At 43.5% G+C, this 22,118-nt stretch overlaps 1 protein-coding gene across 1 annotated transcript in view; it reads left to right on the top strand.

The window, feature by feature from the left end:
• The window catches only part of SMIM7 (small integral membrane protein 7), a 48,150-nt gene extending 33,696 nt beyond the window's left edge, over positions 1-14,454 (top strand). Inside the window, exons 4-5 of the mRNA XM_077475503.1 lie at positions 11,011-11,101; positions 14,266-14,454. Coding sequence (XP_077331629.1) covers positions 11,011-11,101; positions 14,266-14,281 — 107 coding nt within the window. The 3' untranslated portion in view covers positions 14,282-14,454. The remainder of the gene's footprint in view (positions 1-11,010; positions 11,102-14,265) is intronic.
• The last annotated feature ends 7,664 nt before the right edge of the window (positions 14,455-22,118 follow it).

The following is a 22,118-nucleotide window of genomic DNA, read 5'->3' as shown; positions in this document are numbered from 1 at the left end:
CATATCTTTTGGATTTTATCTGATCAATTACGATTTGAATCTTCTTCCTCCTTTTTTTTTTTTTTTTTTTTTTTTTTTAATTTTATTTATTTTTTTTTTTTTTTTTTTTTTTTTTTTTTAGGTATTGTGTATTTAATTATATGATTGCGTGTCTCTAGGGGATAATACTTTGCTAACTCAATAAGTGAAGAAAAATGAACAACTGCTACATAAGAATGTGACAAAAATTCAATGCAAAAGATCAGTGAAAAAATGTAGCGCTAAAAATATAAAACAATAAACATTGAACAATATATCAAACATTGTGTGTAAATAAAAACTTTGTGATAAAATTCAATCTCAAATATAATGAATATACAACAGAACATGTATATAATGATTAGAAACAGGTGAGAAAGTCTCAAAGGTGAAACAATCTTATGGTAAACCTATAGAGTCCACCACGAAAAGTTGTTACTCAGAAGTGGGGTACAAAGGTCTCAGCAGGCATGTAGAGCATCAGGGATAGTTTGTCCTCCACCCGAGATAAGGGGTATACATTCTTACCGGAAATAGTGGACTCGAATGTTAGTGACAATGAGTCAATCAAGCGAGGATAAGCCCAATCAGCAGATTTGCAAAATGATCCAGGGAATCTAAAGAGCTCCCAGAAAGAATCCAGGGAATTGTGCAGGTAACCGTGAGGCTGGAACTCTGATGTTAAGCAGCCAGATTGGAAAGCCAAAAACTAATTACAAGATAACATTGTTGAGTCATCAAAAAGTTCACATTCTTCACTTCTTTCAAAAGTGGTAGCGCCAACCGCTACCACTTTTGAGAAAAGTGAAGAATGTTCTGAGCATCAACATTTCATGGTGGACTCCATATATGTTTACCATGGGATTGTTTCACCTTTGGGACTTTATCACCTTTGTTTCTACTCATTATATACATGTTCTGTTTTATAGTCATTATATTTGAGATTGATTTTTATCTCAGAGTTTTTATTATTTACACACAATACTTGATATATTGTTCAATGTTTATTGTTTTATATTTTTAGCGCTACATTTTTCACTAATGATATGATTGTGTTTTACTTTTTAGAGCTGCACTATTTGTATATAATACTATTTTGGAGTCTGTATCTTGGCTTTTGAGTGCTGGCAGCTGATTTCAATTTTTTGTACTTCTTTTCTTTAGCGCAGTGTTAACTTTTTATTTACATGCACACATCATACATCCTCCTTAAGGCTCGGTTCACACAGGGGCGACTTGTCCAGGCGACTTCGCCGCCTGACAAGTCGCCCCCGTTCTGTACTACGGAACCGTTCTAATAGGAGCGACTCGAGTCGCTCCGACTTAGAAAAAAGGTTCCTGTACTACTTTTGCGGCGACCTCGGGCGACTTGCATTGACTTCTATACAGAAGTCGTTTTGCAAGTCGCCGCTGAGGTCGCGGCAGGTCGCGGCGCGGCAAGTTGTGCCGCGTACGGTGTGAACCGAGCCTAAGGCTACATAAAACGTGTTAATTTTACCTCTTTTAAAGGCCAAATAGCATAATTTGCTAACTCGAGTGAATCATTTTTTACCCTAAACAATTTTCAGAGCATAGTTTATTCCCTGTACTACATAACCTTAAATTGAAAAAAAATCTACTGTTTGTGATCTTTCTATTTAGTCTTTACAGTGTTACATATTTAAAGTATTTGTGGTACAAAGAGGCCCTACAGGACAAGGGTAGCGCAAATATAGGGTTTAATTATTACAATCATTTGTGACTATGTTGTTTTTTTGTTTTTCCAAATATAAAGTTTTATTAAACTCCAACCATGGGGCCGAGGCCCCGCAATACAGCATTAATACAGTAAATGTCAAGCATATAGCAGATATTAACAAAAAGAGGTGTTCATACGTTGTACAGTATAGCATGCGGGCATGGAACGCAGTACCAGACGGTTCCTTTATGTCCATTATGTCTATGTGCGACCATGCTCTGTACTTGAGGGCCAATTACTGCGGGAATCACCGCTCCAATTTCCGTTTTTCAAAAGGGTAGAGAATCAGGGTATGCAGGAGGGGGGGTTAGGAAGGGAGGAGGAAGAAGGGGGCAGGAAAGAATGGGAGGGGAGGAAGGACGGGGGGGAGACATGGCGGAAGCTAGTACGAGGAAGACTGTAAATGGGGCGTGTGTAGGGAGGGCTTATCCTTGTCTCAGGAGGCGCTGCCCCGCATCAGAAAAAATAAAGACATTCCAAATGTCCCAAGTTTTCTTATGGGATTCCTGCTTGTGCTGTGCTGTATCAGATCCTCAAACTTCTTCACCTCCTCCACTTTCCTCAGCCAAAGAGCCATGGAAGGGGGGGATTGCTGTTTCCACAGCAAGGGGATGCAGGCCTTGGCTGCATTAAGCAGGTGCCTCAGGAGTGACTTCTTATAGCTGTTAATAGGAATCTTGGAGAGGTGTAAGAGGAAAAATGCAGCGTCGTCTGAGATGTTGTATTCGGTGAATTTCTGGGAGATACGGTGGACTCCATCCCAGAACTCTGTCAGTCTGGGACAGGACTAGAAGATGTGGATTAGCGTTCCCTTCTCCTCTGCACAGCGCCAACATCTATCCGAGGAAGAGGGGAAACACTTTTGTAATCTGGAGGGTGTCTGGTACCAGCGAGATATGGGACCTGGACCTGAGCAGAGGTCCTCGAAAGTCGTTAGCGGGCGGGAGAAGTTATGTGGGGAGGCCAGTGAATGCAGAAAATGGTGAAGTTGAATCGCCTTCCAGAAGGGGAGGCCAAATACACCGGATCGGTCCGTTAGTTCCAAAATGGAAGGCCACCTTCCACCTGACACAAACCCGCCTGCCACCTCCGGGCCCCTCTCTCTAAGTGAGGGGTATTCTGAGGAACGCAATCCGGGTTCGAAGGAAGGGTTGCCTAAGATTGGAAATAAAGGGGAGCATCTGGTTGTAAGAGAGGTGTGTCTGGCGATCGTGTGGCTATGCCGAAGGGTGGCCCCCAGCAGGGGGTGCAGCCTCAGTTCAGGAGGCAGTGCCCCGAAACACCACAGCACCCCTTTCAGAGGGACGCGAGTCTGAGCCTGTTCCACGTGTATCCAGAGCTTGAAGGACCCATTGCGTCGCCAGTCCAGAATTCGGCCCAGGTGGGAGGCTAGGTAATATAGCCGAATATCCGGTAACGCGAGTCCGCCACAGTGCTTGGGTAGCGTCAGTTGCGAGCGTCGAAGCCTAGGTCTTTTACGTGCCCATACGAATTTAGTAAGGGGGGCCCCTACCTGTTTAAAAAATGAAGGTGGGATCTGAATGGGTAGAGCTTGAAAAAGGTATATGAATTTGGGGAGTATGCACATTTTGACAAGGTTGCACCTACCAAACCAGGAATGCAAGCCCGGTTGCCATCTCTCAAGGAGGGTGCGGGTCTTGGCCAAAAGAGGAGGGAAGTTGAGAGCAAATGTCTTGGAGATGCCAGGAGGGAGACGTGTGCCCAGGTACGTCAGTGCGACATCTGTCCATTGGAATTCAAAGTTGGTTTGCAGCAAGCATAATACATGAGTGGGGGTGGCTACGCCCATGGCGGCTGATTTAGAGAAATTAATCTTAAGATGAGAGATCGTGCCATAAATTCTGAATTCGCGAAGGAGGGCCGGAAGTGAAATGATGGGGTTCGTCAGCGAGAAGAGGAGGTCATCTGCATATGCAGAGATTTTGTATTGGGAATCGCCCACTCCCAGTCCGGATATGTCGGGGTTCTGCCTGATGGTGCAAAGGAATGGTTCCAAGGAAACGGCAAAGAGGAGGGGGGAAAGAGGGCATTCCTGTCTTGTACCATTCCCAATGGAAAAAGCTTCCGAGAGCACTCCATTCACTTTCACCTGCGCCGAAGGGTTGGAGTACACGCTACCAATCCATCTCAGCATTTTGTCGCCCAGGAATATGTGGCGGAGGGCAGAAAACATATATTTCCAATTCACCCTGTCAAGCGCTTTCTCTGCGTCAGTACTTACGAATACACAGGGGGTCTTGGAAGTCGCTGCCACCTGGATGAGGTTAAGGACCTTAATGGTGTTGTCTCTAGCCTCTGTTAGGTATGAACCCGACCTGGTCTAGATGTACCAAATCCTGAAGATGCTGTGAGAGCCTATTAGTTATAATTTTGGGAAAAAATCTTTAGGTCCGTGTTAAGTAGAGAAATGGGGCGATGGCTGCCACACAGACCTGGATCCTTCCCCTCCTTGTGAATTAGGGAGATATGGGCTCTCAAGGTGTCTCTAGGGAAATCAGAACCTGTCCCCAACGCGTTAAACGAGACCATGCGTGGACCAAGAGTAGTTAGAAGGGTCTTCTAGTATTGGGTAGTATACCCATCGGGGCCTGGGGCTTTGCCTGGCTTCAAAGAGTTCACAACCCCCTGGAGTTCTTCCAGGGTGATTGGTTCCTCCGGGAGCTCTTGTGTCTCAGTAGAGAGAGTCGGCATTTGGGAGTCTCTAACATATTTATCCATCGACTGCTGATCGGAGGAGGAGCTCGGCAGATTATAGAGATTAGAATAAAAGTCCCGGAAGCCTTTGGAAATCTGTGTTGGTATCGTTGCCCTGCGGCCGTCAGGACATGTAATCTGTGGGATATATGATGCGGATTTCACTTCTTTGACAGCATTAGCCAATACTTTCCCACACTTGTCTCCCGACTCATAGGATAGCTTACGAATAAATTGCAGAAATGCCTTTGCTCGATAATGTAATAGGTCACAAATCTGAGAGCATAGAGATCTGTCGCCTCAAGGGTCGTTGTCAGGGAGTGTTTATGTTGTGCCTCCGCCGAGGCCAACTGGGAGAGTAAGTCGGTCAGGAGCTTGTTTCTTTTCCGTTTAATGGCTGCCCCATGTTTGATAAGGATACCCCGAATGACATACTTGTGGGCTTCCCATAGAACCCCCGGGGTCACAGTCTCGGGTGTCATTTTCCTGAAAGTATAAATAGAGACCCTTGGAGACGTCCGCCAAGTCCTCCGGGGTCTGGAGGAGGCTCTCGTTCAGGCCCCAGTATAAGGACCTGGGCGAGGGGTTCTCGGAGAGTATGTAAGTGAGGGATATAGGGGCATGGTCCGACCACGTAATGTGACCTATCGTGGAGGACTCCACTAGAGGTAGTTGGTCATGGGGTACAAAGAAGAGGTCAATTCTTGAATAGAGCTTGTGAGGGGGGGGAGTAGAAAGTGTAATCCCTTTCGTCAGCATGTTGGAGGCGCCAAGCATCGTGCAGTTGGGCATTGCGTAATGTTTGTGCGATCCGCTTTCTACAGGCAGGCGGTATTGATGAGCTGCCTGAAGAGGTGTCTAATGAGGCATTCAGTGAAATATTTAAATCCCCCCCCCCCCCAAGAATAAGTTGGCCTTCCCTGAACGCCAGGAGCTTGGAGAGAGTGTGTCTAATAAATTTGTCTTGGTTTTCGTTGGGGGCGTACAGAGTCGCAAGAGTAAACTTGGCCTCTCCTGTGTGGCCTTTTAAAAATACAAAGCGCCCCTCCGGGTCAGACATCGACTCCCGAAGTCGCCATGGTAGCTTACTTGAGATCAACACCGAGACCCCCCTAGATCTGGCCACAGGGTTGGTGGAATGATAAGCCTGTGGAAAAAATTTGTATTGTAAAAATGGTAATCTGTCATTTTTAAAATGTGTCTCCTGGATAAAGGCCACATCCGTATGTGATTTCTTAAGGTCTTGTAAAAGTATCCGTCTCTTCTCCGGGTTATTTAGGGCCTTTACATTAAGGGAGGTCACCCTGAAGGAACTTGCCGCCATGTCTCCAGGGGACGGGAAGAGAGGGGGAAAGAGGGAGGGTAGAGGGACGGGGATAAGGAGTGAGGAAGGGGCAGGGATGGGGGGGGACGTGTCAATGGGGAAGGGAGGAGTCGTGATAGTCTTTAGGTTCCCTGCCGTCCGTCAATGGGACGGGGAAGGGAAGACGAGGAAGGTAAGGCTAGGGAAGCAAACTAAGAGTTCAAGTAGGAATAACTTGAAATGGGGTTCACCCAAATAATGGTGGTCCACAAGGGCCTAAGTGGGGCGGGGGAGGGCACAACCGGCAAGTAGGAGCTTATGCCGCCCTCCCACCCCAGTATCCAATGCTAGAGTCATCCAGTCGGCTGTGTACCTTTTAAAGAAAAACTGTTAACCATCAATAAATAAAAATAAAACATCAATAAAACAGTGAGCAAACATGAAAACTTATATCAGCATAATAGGGTTGCTGTCATAACGCAACAAGAGATTATAAAGCGTGGCAGGTAGTGAGCACCTTTTTTTTTTTTTTTTTTCTTCCTCCCAAGGGGGGGGGGGGGGGGAATGCAGCAAAGGCTTGGTACGGGGGACATCAGCCGGCAGCGAAGAACCGGGCCGGGGGTTACAGGTCAAGGGGGCACCTGAGCGAGTCTGCAATAAGGGTCTTCTCATAGTCGCTGGTCCTAAAAGGATGAGCGCGGGCCTCCGAGGCCCCGGGGAGCATCAGGGGGACTGGCAGCACAAGAGCATAGGGGAGGGCAAGGGGAGATATCAAACAGAATCAGGGGTGCGCCGTTGGGGATCTCTGGTACTCGCACCTCCCGGGATTCTTCTCTTGAGGATGTACGCCCAAATCGCGGAGTGCGCTGCGGCTGCGGGACGGCTGCCCTTGCTGTGTTCTGAGGGCGCGGTAGGTATCTCAACCAGTCCGGGATAGGGATCGGTTCCGCCTCCAAGAAGCTGAAAAGGGCCGGCGGGGCCTCCTGTGAACGGAGCGTAAACGACCTTTGGGCTTTAATGAAGGTAACCGAGAGAGGGAGCCCCCAGTGATAGATCGCGTTGCAGTGTCTTGCAAGATCCAAGAGGGGTCTCAGTAAGGCTCGGCGGTAAAGTGTTGCCTTAGAGATGTCGGGGAGGATTTTCACGGTGGTCCCGTGAAATTCAATTTCGCCCGCCACCCAGTCACCAGGTGAGATAGCCTCCTTGTTAATGTAATGGTGGAGGCGGCAAATCACATCACGCGGTCTGGCTGGATCGGCCGAGCGTGGGGCCAGGGCTCTGTGCACCCGATCTATCTCCAGCCTCTCCAGAAGCTCAGGGCCCGCCACCCTCCTGAAGATGTCCGTCGCTGTCGCCTGCAGGTCCGCCGCTCCGGTAGCTTCTGGCAGGCCTCGGAGCCTCAGATTGTTTCTCCTGCTCCGGTCCTTGATCTCCTCCATACGGAGCTGCAAATCCGTTGACGTGCGCTCATGTAGTTTCTGTCTCTCCTCCAGAGTCTGCATCTTCTGCTCCAGAACTGCTAGGGAGGACTCGCCCGTGGAAAGCCGGGAGGATAATGCCTGCACATCCTGTTTAACTGCAGAGATTTCCTTTTTATGTGTTGCCTCTACTCTCCCCACCAGGGCCTCAATGTCTGCCATGGTTGGCAGGGACTGAAGGATCGCCTTCAATTCCACATCCGCGTGGTAGGTGAGCGGGAGAGGTGGAACAGTCCCTATAGCCGTGTGGGGCGCCGCTGGGGAGCTGGGGTAGAGGACCGGGCTCTGAGAGCACTCCGGGGGTGCCGGGTCTCTTAACTCCTCCGGGAGCTGTGAGCTCTCCTCTCGTGGCGCCGCCATCTTAGACACCCGTGGTCCGGCACGGGGAGTGCAGAAAAGTCTCTGTAAATCCCCTGAAGCAGGGGTATGTGCAGCCGGGCTATTGCGCTGTTTGTTGCCGCTTCTTGGAAGTATTCATTCCGTACGGGCAGTGTAGAGGATGCCAGGGGGGGAAGACAGCAGCTAGAAGCTCCAAGAAAACGTGTCCTCACCCGGTCATGTCGCGGCCACGCCGTGACTGTTTTTCTTTTTTTTTCTGTGTTGCCAAAAATTATGCATCAGAAATGCTCTTATCTTTTAGGCAAGCTGTACTGTTCATGTGCTGCACATTCTTCCTGTTTCCAGGAATACCCTTGATGTTAGATAGAATAGCAAAAAATCCCCTGAGAGCAGCTACTCCAAAAATGTTTATCGTAATATATTAGTGGTTGATTGTATATTCTGATTTCCATATTGTTACTATTCTGACACTGCTTTTCAACGAGTGTGCTGCTTAAAGGGTAACTCCACGTTTGCACGCGGGGGGGGTGAGAATTTTTTTTTTTTTTTTAGCATATACAATTGTGACTAGTCATGTTGTACTTAAGTGTTAAAAATAACTGTTCATTTTCAATCTGCAGCTCTGTAATTTTCTGTAAAATGCAGTGTAATATATGGCTAACTGAAGGTATTCTGTACACAAAATGTTGTACTCTTTGAACGCTTTCCTGCTTGTGTGATTGGTTCGCAAGTTGGATTTTCAGCATCAACTGCAACATAAATGCCATTGCCAATAGGAGATCGCGTCTAAAGGGATGCAGACCCTGCAATTTTCCTCCATTAGAGCCCTGAAGGGTCAGCAACGGATTGATAATTATGAAACCACTCCCATTAGATTCACTTACCACATGGACACAAACACAGAATAACACAAGGTAGGAATCTGCAACAAAGTTAAAATCCTTGCAATGTACATAGATCACCCAGAGGGGAATGGTTTTTCTCTCAACAAAGTGGAGTTGCCCTTTAAGCCCTAGTTCACACCATGTGCAGAGATTTGAGATTCTCTGCAAGGGCACAAAGAAAACAATTTTGTTCTATGTGATGTGCCCTGTTCACACCACAACACTAATATCATGTGCAGATTTTTACTGTGCAGAAAACTACAACATGTACGCAGTTTAATGCATAAAAACTTGCATGGCAGAAACACTGTGGTGTGAACGGGGCACCTAAAGAACAGTTTTTTTCTTTGTGCCATTACATAGTTTGTTGCATATTTCTTGTAAGCAAATTCACACGAACGCTATGTTAAAGTGGTTGTAAACCCTGTACATATATCCAGTGAAGTGACTTGCCTCAGGTTATACACAGACCTGAAACAAATCCTCCCATATATGTTGTACCTGGTTACCTGCTGCCATGTCCTCTCTGCATCCATTCAAAGTGCTGAATTTATAAAGCTTGAGAGTTCAGAAAAAAAAGGGGATGGAGAGCTGAAGTTACCCTCTGTAAAGCTCAGTGAGGGGAGCTCTGAGAGTTGATTGGAGGGAAGGGACACCCACCCCCCCCCCCCTCGCACACACACGCACGCACGCACGCACGCACGCACGCACACACACACACACACACACACACACACACACACACACACACACACACACTTGAGGCCATCACATCTATCGGCAGGATGTCCCCTCCCAGACAACATTTTTCTCTTGGTGCCAGGTAAACTTGTCAAAAGTGATTCATGCTTATAGCAGAGGAACGAAATAACAGACACAAATTGCACTTAGTGCTCTGGATAGAGACAAGTACACATTATAGAGGGATATGCTTTGTTCATATTTTATGTCTGAGGTTTACAACCACTTTAAGGTGTTAACGCGGCACATAAAAAAACAACTGTTTTCCTTGTGCCATTACAGAGACCTTTGTAATAAAATGATTTATTTTTTTAAATGCACGCCTTTGCACATGGTGTGAACAAGTCCAAAATATTCTGTTCAAGTCAAATCTGCATGTTTTTTTTTTTCTATCAGTTTTTCTGTCGCATGGTGTAAATGAGGCCTTAGTAGCCATCTTATTGGCCTGTTCACCCATAAAGAATTGTTAGCAGGTAGGTTGTTCCAGTGGATTCCTATGTCACTCTGTAATTAACCACTTGCCGCCCGCCCTATTACAAATTGACGGTGGCAAAGTGGTTTCATAATCCTGATCGGACATCATATGATGTGATCAGGATTATGAGCCGCTGCGCGCCCCCGGGGGCGCTCATCGCGGCGATCGTTGTTGCGGGGTGTCAGTCTGACACCCGGCAACTACGATCTCGGTAAAGAGTCTCCGACGGAGACTCTTTACCATGTGATCAGCCGTGTCCAATCACGGCTGATCACAGTGTAAATAGGAAGAGCCGGTGATCGGCTTTTCCTCACTCGCGTCTGTAAGACGCGAGTAGAGGAGAGCCGATCGGCTGCTCCTCTGACAGGGGGGGCCTGTGCTGATCGATTATCAGCACAGCCCCCCCGAGGATGCCCACACTGGACCACCAGGGACGCCACCAGACCACCAGGGATGCCCAGGATAAGGTATGCCACCCTGGACCACCAGGGATTCCAGTCAGTGCCACAATGGATGCCAATCAGTCCCCATAATGGGCATCACTGATTGGCATGCATTATTGTTTGGCACTGATTGGCATCCATTAGTACAGTATATTATTATACAATGCCGCCTATCAGTGCCCATCGGTGCCGCCTATCAGTGCCCATCCATGCCTACCTGTGCCAACTACCCATACCCACCTGTGCCGCCTATCCATGCCCATCCATGCCGCCCACCCATGCCAGCTATCAGTGCCAATTTGTGCCACCTATCAGTGCCCATCCGTGTCGCCCATCAGTGCCGCCTATCAGTGCCCATCAATGCCACCTCATCAGTGCCACTTCATTGGTGCCACCTCATCGGTGCCCATCAGTGCCGCCTTATCATTGCCCATCAGTGTATCCCCATCAGTGCCCATCAGTGAAGGAGAAAATTTACTTATTTACAAAGTTTTGAAACTGAAACAAAAAAAAATTATTTTTTTTTCAAAATTTTCGGTATTTGTTTAGCAAAAAATAAAAACCGCAGAGGTGATCAAATACCACCAAAAGAAAGCTCTATTTGTGGGGAAAAAATGATAAAAATTTCATTTGGATACAGTGTAGCATGACTGCGCAATTGTCATTCAAAGTGCGACAGCGCTGAAAGCTCAAAATTGGTCTGGGCAGGAAGGTGTTTAAGTGCCCTGTATTAAAGTGGTTAAGGATGAGTTTTGGCTTTTACACCCTTCCCAGCCCCCCAATTGTTTTCCACCCCAAGGTAGAGCAGTCAATATTTGTTCTACATTTGCCTTTTCCTCATCTAGAGGTATATTCTCTTTCTTCCATTTATTTCAGGAGACAACATTCGTGAATTCCTGCTCAGCCTCCGATACTTCCGGATCTTCATTGCTTTGTGGAACATTTTTATGATGTTTTGTATGATTGTGTAAGTGTACACCTTTTTTTTTTTTTTTTTTATATATATATATATATATATATATATATATATATATATATATATATATATATATATATATATATTATCGATTTATGGTCCCTCTAGCAACTACAGCTACTTGTACTACTGGGAAGTGTATTGCATGCAAGAATGCAGACTTAAAAGCAATACATTTTACCAAAGAAAGAAGGGTAAATAGTAGTGCTAAATAAGTTTCACGTGTTAGACTGTATAACACCCAGTGATGACAAAGTGCAAATAGTGATACAAAAGTCCAAATGTGAATAAATCCACAACTAAACAGGCGTATTCATCAGTCCATGACAGATAAATCCAGATAATGTTCGCTCCACGCCATGTTTCATGCGTGTCACTGCTCCCCATAAAATGTACTTACCAGCAGTGTTTGCCTCACACTCTCATGCTTGGCAATAAGGCATTATTACCCCTCCGGGATATTAGTGGTCCACAGTGTATCCTCCACTCTTCTGGATGAATGAGTATCTCCTGTGTAGGGCTAAAACAACGAATTGATTTATGAAATTAATCGTTTAATCAGCCAGTAACATAATTGGGTTTAAAAAAACTAAAATGAGCCATTTATAAAAAGAGCAAATTTCTACTGTAATAATTACTTTCAGTGTTCCACAGTTAAAAAAAAAAAAAAAAAAAAAAAAAAAACCCTTACAGTAGCGATTATTTTATTTTTGTACTATGAAGGGCTCATTATTTAATTTTTTCTCCCATTATGTTACTAAATGTCTTAGGCCTGGTTCTCGCCTGTGTGTTTTTTGCTGCTTTTTGCAGAAATGCACCACAGTTCATTTAACGTTCACATCGAGGCTTTTTTCAGCCGATGCATATTTGGAAAGGGCCAAGGATCTTTTTCAATGTAAAACAGTGCTTCTTTGATTTAGTTGGCCAAAAAAAGGCATAAAAAAATGCAAAAAACGCAAATCGCAGCAAAATCACGTGCGCAAAAATCAACATGCACTGCAGAAACTGATCAAACGCAAACTGCTTAGGTGGGTACTGAGCCTTATACAGGCCACACGGATCAATTTTCAGATGAGAATATTCATGCGAAAAATCTTTTTACGTTCGCTGAATGAAAGAATGTTTGAAATTTTCGCTTGTTTTTAACATTCTGTTTTAAAATGAATGTAATTTCTCAATGAAAACCACATACAGTGATTGAAAACGAACGTTGCTTTGAGCCCACTAACGATTAGAAAAGTCCAGTTTTACATCTTTCTATGTGAATGTAGTTCTGTACACCTGCATGTTATTTGTGACTGATCTATGTCAGGGAATTTTCTAAAATACTTTTTTTTTATTTTTATTTTTTTTTATTCTATGTAATATTGCTGCTCTCTGCCCTCCCACACTAGTGCTCTGCCCTGACATAGCTGAGTAACAGCCTTACCCCTAACCATAGAAGTTCTCACAAAAACTTTAAAGCGGAGGTCCACCCTAAAGTGGACGTTCCGCTCATTGGAACCCTGCCCCCCTCCGGCGCCACAATTGGCACCTTTCAGGGGGGAGGGGGTGCAGGTACCTGTACAGTACAGGTATCTGCACCCACTTCCGGCGTAGATTCTGCAGAAGGTACGCCCCCTTTGCCTGCTGGGAAACACACGGATCCCAGAGACAGTGGGGACCATCCTTATTGCGCAGCGTGACTCGCGCATGCGCAGTAGGGAACCGGAAATGAAGCCGAAAGGCTCCACTTCCTGATTCCCATACCCAAGATGGCGGCAGCACCCGAGAGACGATCGAGAGATCGGCTTCGGGTGCCGACATCGCGGGCGCGCTGGGCGGGTAAGTGTCATTATTTTAAAAGTCAGCAGCTGCAGTATTTGTAGCTGCTGGCTTTTTAAAAAAAAAAAAAAAAACGGCAGACTCCCGCTTTAAATAATGGCAGAGGGGCGTGTCTAAACAGCCTTGTTCCTGAGCACGGATTAGTGAGAGCACTGTCTCTAACTCTGGTGCCTATTGGACTGTACAGATTTAAATATAGCTCAACTGTTGTAACAAGAAGACAGGTAAGTCTTACTGCATATGTTTCTGTGTCTTGATTTGGGCTTACATTTGGTGCTACGTGGGAAGTGACAGTAAGGGGTTGATTTACTAAAACTGGAGAGTGCAAAATCTGATGCAGCTCTGCATAGAAACCATTTATATTCCAGTTTTTTTTTTTTTGTCAAACAAGCTGAAGGTAAGTTGGCCATACATGGGTCGAATTTCGAATGAATTTTCTTACAAAAATGGCAATTATGAATTTTCAGAACTAAAATTTAATCAACACAAACTAGTAATAACATGCAATAAAAATGTGCAAGCTGAACACCAAGGGTAATTCACAAAGCCCCACAAGACAATAATAAAAAAACAGTAAAGTGCAAATAAGTATAGAACATTTAAGCACCAGCATAATGTTTTTAAAGTGGTCCAAAAGCCCAAGTAGGGATTAACAAAAAATGTCCATGGATAGTAGATTCCACGTGAGAGGCCATCAGATGCAGCAACACCTTAGGTGCATAAGCCCACCACCAGCACACAGAATGCTCACTCATCTCAAGAAATTGACCCCAGAACCAACAGGATGGTGAATAAACGCTTGTTCCCACTATCAAGGGCATATGTACTGCAGGCAGTGAATGGTCCGATGGTCACATCCATTCCAACCAGAATAAAAAATGAAACAATCATAGTGCTCTCTTTTAAAGAGGAGGTCCAGCCACCCCCCACAAAAAATGTAAAGTCGGCATCTACAAATACTGTAGCTTCACAGCCTGTTCCCCACTGCACATGCGTGAAGTGCGCTGCACTTTCTAATTAGTCCGGCAGCGGCGGAGATAGGAGGAGGGGGCCTAAGTGGGGAACAGTACCTGTCAAAAACAGGTACCCGTTGCACCAGATTTCGCAATATGCAGTTTTAGTAAATCAAGCTCTTCTTCTTTTTTTTTTTTTTTTTTAACTAGCTTAACTTTTGTTTTACGTTAAACCCTCTAGAGTTACAGTTAAAGGTAGCATTTTTATTTTAGATTAATATTAAAGATGGGCTTGCAGCAAAAAATATTATGAAATGTATTGTATTTGCCTTATGCTATTCGTTCATTTGTAATTCATGTTTGTTCTCAATTTTTTAGGTTATTTGGCTCATAAATATGACAAATGGTACTCGCTGGACTAAGTGGATTTTCTACACCAGATATGTCCTTTAATTTCCCCTCTCTGCCACCAGGCATATTTCTGTAAAAAGGTTCAAGTCTGTTTGTAAATACTGTCTTTCTGTATACTTGTAAATAAAAGATAAGTTGTGACTTGCATAGCCAAAATGGCTCTGGGTTTAAAATTATATGTCAAAAGTATGTGCTAAATTCTAGATAGAAACATTTTTAAAAGCGAATTCGGATATCAAAATCTGCAAGGCTACTTTCACACAGACAGTTTGTGTTCGATCAGCAAGGGATCTGAAGCAGAGTAGGTGGATGACACTTCTGTGTCCGCTCAGTTTATGCAGACCCCAATCTGCTGTATGGGCGGCAGGGAGTAAACAGACTCCACTGTCCATTTTACACCCAGCTGCCTCTGATTCAATGCTCCCAAACAGAAGAGGACACAGTCCTTCATTTTTTCTTAGCAGCCCTTATCAGATTTGGAAGTCTGCAGAAATGCAAAAACTGACAGGCGGACCTCATTGGGTCGCTCGTGTATGGTCTACAGGGAGTAAACGAACTCTGTGCCTTTACACCTGCCTTCATCTGATCTAGTCCTCCCAAATGGAAGAGGACGTGGCCCTCTTTCTTTTTTTTTTTTTTTTTTTTTTTTTTTTTTTTTTTTTAAGCAGGCCTGTTGAGACCCAGAGGTCCATAGGAATGCAAAAACTGAAAACCTGACAGGAGGACCTGATCGCATCACACGTGTGAAAGGACCCTAATACTCCTTGATAAAATTATAAAACAAAACTAACTCTATGTCCTGCCCTTTTGTAAGGAATTACTTCCAAATGGCATTTGAGTTTCTTTTCCAGAGACAGGGGTTTTATCAATGTGTATGATTAGGTGCCTATTTGTAAGTGTTTTTACCTAAGATTTACTAACCTTTCATTCAGTTTATGCATTTTTATAAATAAATCCAATTCGAATAATGTGCTCATCTTGGGAAAAAGCTGCGTGAACTTTTGTAAAAAGACCCTTACATTTTGATGTCATGGTACAGCAGGAATTTGAAATCTGTATACTTAAAATGGCAATCTAGTCATTAATGGATTGACGTTGCTTTAGTCTGGTCTTTCTCCAAGATATATTTTTAAAAAAACTTGCAAGGCAATGGCATAATGTGCTAGTATGCATCGCATACTAGCACATTATGAAATGCTCACCTTGAAACAAAGCCCTCCAGCGCTGTGAAAGTCACCGATTAGAGGGCTGACATGTTCCGCCTGTCTGTCTTCTGGGTTTGCAATCTCCAGTTTTTGGCGGAAGATGCAATGACGGGCACGGGCTCTCTGAAGGTTTGGCACTGTAAGCCGAACCTTCAGAGCGCATGCATCGATGAGGTCATCGGCTGCGTGCACTCTGAATATCTTCTAAATGGTGCAAATTTAAAAGATAATCACAGTACCTACAGGTAAGCCTTATTATATGCTTGCCTGTAGGTACAAATGGTAGTACAGAGTTTACTACAACTTTAAGATCCCTATTAAGGTTTTGTTTTCTAACTGTGTTCTACTTAAAGTGTTTGTTACCCCAGCATTTCATATTCCTGCTATGTGCCAGCTGTACAATGTACTTGTATGGAAAAGTATCCTGTTCTCTTTGTATCGCTTCCTTTGTGTGAAATTCCCGGTGTTCCTGCCAGCCCTTCTCCTATTAAAACTGACCACACTGACCACACTAAGCAGGAGAACACAACATGGTCAGTTCTCTAGCTCTGCTGGAAACTCAGTCTGCTCTCCTCAAATGATCAGACTTGTCCTGATAAGCCTCTCTACACAGCCATTCACAGGGAAGCTCAGTGTACTGTTGCTTTTCCTCTCTCCCAGCTCTTATGCAGCTGAGAACATGGGTAATGTGATCACTTTTGAAAAGGAGAAAAAAAGGTGTAGATATATATGTAGATATATATTTTAAATCTATACACAAATGTTTTGCCTTTTTTGTTTCTCTTTTAATCTGAATGGGATGTTTTACAAGGTTATCGTTTACAATCACTTTAAGGAAAATTCCCTTCATTTCCTGCCTGAAAGGTACAGCTCTAAGTGAGCAAAAACTCACGCCAAAGCATGGGGAAAGCCCCACTTAGGCAGTTTTTCCTGGAACATGATTCCCATTGGATACTTTTACCATCTATTCCGGTGAGAAATTATTATAATTATTATACATGTTTTATATAGCGCCAACAGTTTGTGCAGCACTTTACAATGTAAAGGGAGACGGAGTTGCAGTACAAATGGAGAGAGTGAATGAACATGGGACATAGACAGCATTGTGGCATTACTTCTTGGCCTCCATACCATGATGATGCATCCGTTATCAGCTCAAACTGTGTGTTCTTTGTGATTTTAAGATACAAAAGGTCTGACCTGGTGATGTCTAAGGTCTCTTGCACAATGCAGCTCAAAGAAGCTGCTCCTACAGGCGTTTGAGTTTTTTTGAGCTCTAATTTTTTCTGCCTGGAAACTCCCCTCTGTTTCCATGCACACTATGGCTTTTTCAAGAGTTTACAGGCATATACTCTTATAAGCAGAACCCCCCCCCCCCCTCCCCCCAAGTGCCCAAAAACGTGCAAAAAGTGTGAAAAAGCTAAAAAAAAACACATACAAATAGGAAAAATTAACTGAAGGAAGGGTTGGGGGGGTGGACGCTTGAGCTCAAAAAAAGCTCAAAAGAAGCTCAGTAAAAAAAGTGCAAAAGACCACCCACCACTCGGTTCATTTTATTTATTTATTTATTTTGTGCATAATAAAAAAACAGTAAAGTGCATTTCATGCTTTTCTGTTGCTTTTTCATGCTTTTCCGGCATGTTTTTGGGCACTTAGGTGTCTTTTCTGCTTGAAAGCTCCTCTCAAAAACGTGAGATTTTGGGATTGTTTTTTTTTTTTCTGCCTGTAAGAGCATATGCCTGTAAACTGAAAAAGCCATAGTGTGCATGGACACATTTGCTAACATGGAGGGGAGTTTCCAGGCAAAAAAAAGAGAGCTCAAAAGCCTGTAGGATTCACTTTGACCTTCTTTGTGATCTAGTGTGCATGAGCCCTTAGGGTGATATTTGTTGGCTGTGCTTTTCACAACATCTTTTTTTTTTTTTAATGGTTGCACTGCGTTGTTGAACATTACATCAGCCAACATACAGTCAGACAATTATGCTGGCTAATATGTTTTGAAGAGATCTCATTGAGAAGTGCAATCATTGTTGGTCTCCCTGGCCCTTGTCCTATCAAGCATTTAGTATGGTCTGAGGCTACACTACAAAAACTACTAGTTAAAGGTTTTTAAAAGCTTTAAAACTGTCAGGTACTTTTTGGTCTAAAAATATACCTGCCAGTCCTCATCTTAATTATTCTCTGTGCAAAGATCTGGAAAATATGCACCATCAATAGTAATTGAAGTAAGGTTTGGAGACACTGGTAAGAACCTGAAATACAAGGTACATTACAAAATGTATATACAGAAAAGATATTGTCCTGCGCTGGTGCAGAGGGCTTTAGTAAGGGTGGTAGTATTTCTTAAGGTTGTATATGTGAAGAGATCATGCAAGCCCCACTGCCTATGCCGACTAGCATAGAAATATTAATATCCAAAATATTATGTGAAAAAGGTGCATGAATAATTGAAACAAAAACTTTATTGTAAACACATAGAATATATACAAGGAGATACTACGTATTCTTCCATATAGGTAAGAGCAATGTTAAACATTTAGTAGATTGATATATGTTGTTGTCCCCACAAGGGATACTCAAATAGTTTGCTAACGCATTTCAAGGGTTATCCTCTTCATTGGCGCCTTAGAGGGCCAAATCTAGTCCGTGAATAAGACTAAAGAGTCTAATAAGACTAAATGTATAAAAGTATATATCGATAGAGGAAGCTGAATGGGTAGTATACCACTACACAGGTGGTATAGTGTTGCAGGTGAATTCTCTTTCGCTGTAAGGGGTGTATTTCCACAACTCTGCACTCTCAGTACCATAGGGATGGTGTGTAGATGTAGGGCCGTCTATTGATTGCTGTTGGTCTTAAAAGCCAGGTGGTTGGTTCCGGTATTGCAGCCGAAGGTCATTGGATGTGTATCCAAGTCCTTGTTAGGCTATGCTGAACGACTCATGTGCTGTCTCCTACCAGGCTACAGCCATGTTGTGCTTCTGGATTCCTGGTGGAGTGGGAGTGAGCTACTGCACAGTACAGCCACGTGACCTTAATACAGGAAGGTCACAGCCATACTGCGCAGTAGTAACTGTGGTGTCCTTGTTGGTAAGGTTTCACATTACTTCCTGTTCTAATAGGAAGTGAGAAGTCTCCCAAATAGGGATACATAATAAAATCCTGTCAGTGGCTTTAACCCTTTCCTGTTCTATTTAAAATAGTTTTCACTGGGCAGTAATATGTGACAATGGTGTTCAGTTGGGTATATAGTAGGACTTTTTCCTTTTTTGATAAAGCAGCTGTGTCCACGTTTGTTGCACAAATTGCTAACCAGGTATCTGTGAGGTGGGTGAAATCATACTTCAAATATCTTTTGGTTTTGATAAATGCTTGTATTTATTTTTAGTTATTTTGCATCAATTAATTTTATAAATCAGGTTTACTAAGCCCTTTGTCTGATTTTGACAGGTAATATTCAAGATGTACTGTTGCTGGGTAATTTTAATTATAGAAAGTATTTGGTTAGAATTCTGCCTAGTCTTTTTTTTTTGTTTTTTTGTTTCTAGAACAGTGTCATTAAATTACTGTTTCATATTTGTAAGATCTCTATACAATAAACATTTAATCTAAATGGTCTATATTTTTCCCCTGTATGGGTTTGAATATTAGGTAAATTGTTTATCCTGCTGAAAAATGTATGGAACAACAGATGTGCACAATGCTGATTACTACAGTTTATGAAAAAGTAGACAATATGCAGGATTTTAAGTGGTTGTAAACCTGCATATATACCCAGTGAAGTGACAGCCTCAAGTGATTCGCAGAGATGAAACAAATCCTCCTATATAAATTGTACCTGTTTATCTGCAGCCCATATTCCTCTGCAGTCTTGCAAAACACACATTTTACACAGCATTTCTGAGCAGCACAAAGCAGGGGTGGGGATCTTGCATCACACACCACAGAACTAGAGCTGAGTGTAATCTGATAGCTGATTGGGGAAAATAACACCCCCCCACCCCCTTTACCGGCTAAAGGCTGAGGTTGGCTGATCTAGAAGTAGTGAATCATGCAGGATTTAGGTTGGTACAAACTTTACTGGGATGTGCTTTGTTCATTTTTCATGTCTAAGGTTTACAACCACCACAGCATGTTAAATGGTAAACAATATCAGGAGTAAAAATTGTATATATTTTATTCCTCTTTTATACAGGTATCATAACGGAGATCTGTGCCAGACCAAAAGTTCTATTCTTCATCTTGCAGAGGACTGCATGTGAATGCAGATAGGTGCTCAAAATGTAACTAACCTGAGGGAGAGAAATGAGATTTAACGTGAATGCCCAGAATCCTCTATCTTAACTAAATTGTGCACGTTCCACCAGAACTTGTTGAACTCTAACGGAGTTAGAATTTTAATGCCAAAATGTGTTGCGTTCGTCTTATGCTTGACCATCAACAGGAAGTAGAAAACAACTACCTAATCCTTGTTTGTAGGACATAGCAGATACCTTCAGCTTTCTTCATGTTAAGAAAGCGAGTGACTTTAATGCAGTTGTAAATGACAACAAAAACATTTTTTTAATAACTAAATATAACCCTTTAATCATTTAGGTTCAGCTTTTTTTGAAAACCTGCCTTTTGTGTATTTTTTTTTTTTGATTAAAGGGTTATATTTAGCTATTTAAAGTGCAGGCCACGTGTTTACCGCTGATTCCCGAGTGATTCATGGACCTGCTGGTGGGCACATAGAGTGGCTGCAGCCACTCCCCCTCTCCTGGCTGTGATGTCAGACATGTCTGCCCAACTCTATACATGCCCACCAGCAGCTCAGAGAATCGCTCAGAAATCAACAGTGATCACGTGACCAGTTGGTGGGCTTATATAGAGCGGGGCAGACAGCTTGACATTCTGGGAGGCAGCCTCCCAAACAGGAGGGAAGGAGTGGCTGTACGGCAAGATGAAGTCTGTCAAGGTTGGAGGGCGGTGTGGTTTAAGCTGACCTCAAAAGATACAGTCATGCCTGTGTCTAAATGTGGTGTGACGGAGGATGTAAACTGACCACGCAAGCATGGATTAGCAGCCATGTTTAGCGTGGTCAGTGTACTATCAGGAGGAGGGGCACAGATAGGATCAACCATGTAATTCAGAAGAACAGTAGGCACTAATATAATTGAAAACTGAAGTACAAAAACATTTAAGATACAGTGCAAGGGATTTTTTAGGTTTACAAACACTTTAATCAACAGGTGCTCAGATATGCATATTTCCTGACTGGTTCCACCTCTTAACCATTATTTGGGGTCGCACCAGCACTAAAGAGGTCATGTATTCAAAGAAACTGCATTGTATTACATCAGCCTAAGTATTTTTATAGTATGCATAGTTTTTATTTGATTTTTGCGAGAGAGAGATCTCCTGTTTGCTTTGTTGTCACTCATGTGCCCTCCTGGTGCTCCAATTACCTCACACACTTCTCCCTCCTCTTGGCTGCCCTATATCGCCTTTTTGGATTCAAGCCCATTTCTTCAATAGCTTAAATACCTTTTGTCAGCTCCTTCCTGTCCTAGCTATAGCAATGGAAGCTCAGGATTACATCGTTTGTGATTGAAAACACATTCAGTGTTACTGAGATGAGTCATCTTAGCCCCCATTGGCATTTACTTGTTCACTGTTGTAATGGTGACTGTCCACACAGGCATGGCTAAACCCAGTGGCCGTTTTAATTTGCTGTATTGATAATCAATTCTGATCCTAATTCCTTTTTTTTTCTCTGAATGGGTACCCTTGTGCTGATGAAAGTTCTGCATCTACTCTCTACCATCTCCCATCCTTACAAGAAACTCTAGAGATTATTACACCTAACATCCAGTCAGGTCTAGTAGGTATTTTTGTAATCTACAGTTCCATTTTTAAAGCTGTCCCCCAGTCAAATAGCTTAATACTTAAGCGAATTGTCTCATCTGGTAACATATTTTTTTTTCTACACCTTTACTGTATTAGGCTGGGTTCACACTATGTGCGGCCATGGGACACAGCAGGGGGTCCGGTGCGTCCTGGTTCCCCGTTTTTAGGTCTGAATTTTTGCCTGAATTCACACCTGAAAGGGAGCTAAAGAAACACAAGACCCTTCTGCTGTGCGCTCCGTGGCTCCCTGGCCCTGACTCTCCTGTCATGAGAATTGGATGCAGGGAAACCAGCATCCAATTCTCATAAGTGTGAACCCGGCCTCAAACCACACAGCTAGGAGGGTGACACCTATTTCTGTTATAATTGGTAAATACAGTGGTTTCACCTCATTAGCACCCAACTGCTTATTGGACCACAAAGGAGCATCAACACACTAAAAAGTCATTAACTTTACTCTCAAATCCAGTGAGCATTTTTTTCAAACAGCAGTGTCTGATTCCCCTAAATAAAACAAGACTGAGGGCGCACCAGCCTAGCACAATATCTTCAAAACATATATTTTTTATTGTTAAAATCCGTAAGTATAATACAAACCAACAGGTGTATAGGAACTTCTACAACAGCACTGAGTCCACCTTGCATCTTAAATCATAACCGGATATCAGGAGTCCAACAGGTTAACGCGTTTCAAGGGGTGCTTCCCCTCTTCCTTAGAGCCAACT

The sequence above is a fragment of the Lithobates pipiens genome, unplaced genomic scaffold, assembly GCF_037356315.1.
Source record: "Lithobates pipiens isolate NorthernLeopardFrog02 unplaced genomic scaffold, aLitPip1_a1.2 Scaffold_13, whole genome shotgun sequence".
Taxonomy (NCBI): domain Eukaryota; kingdom Metazoa; phylum Chordata; class Amphibia; order Anura; family Ranidae; genus Lithobates; species Lithobates pipiens.
This window is presented reverse-complemented; position numbering and strand designations above follow the sequence as displayed.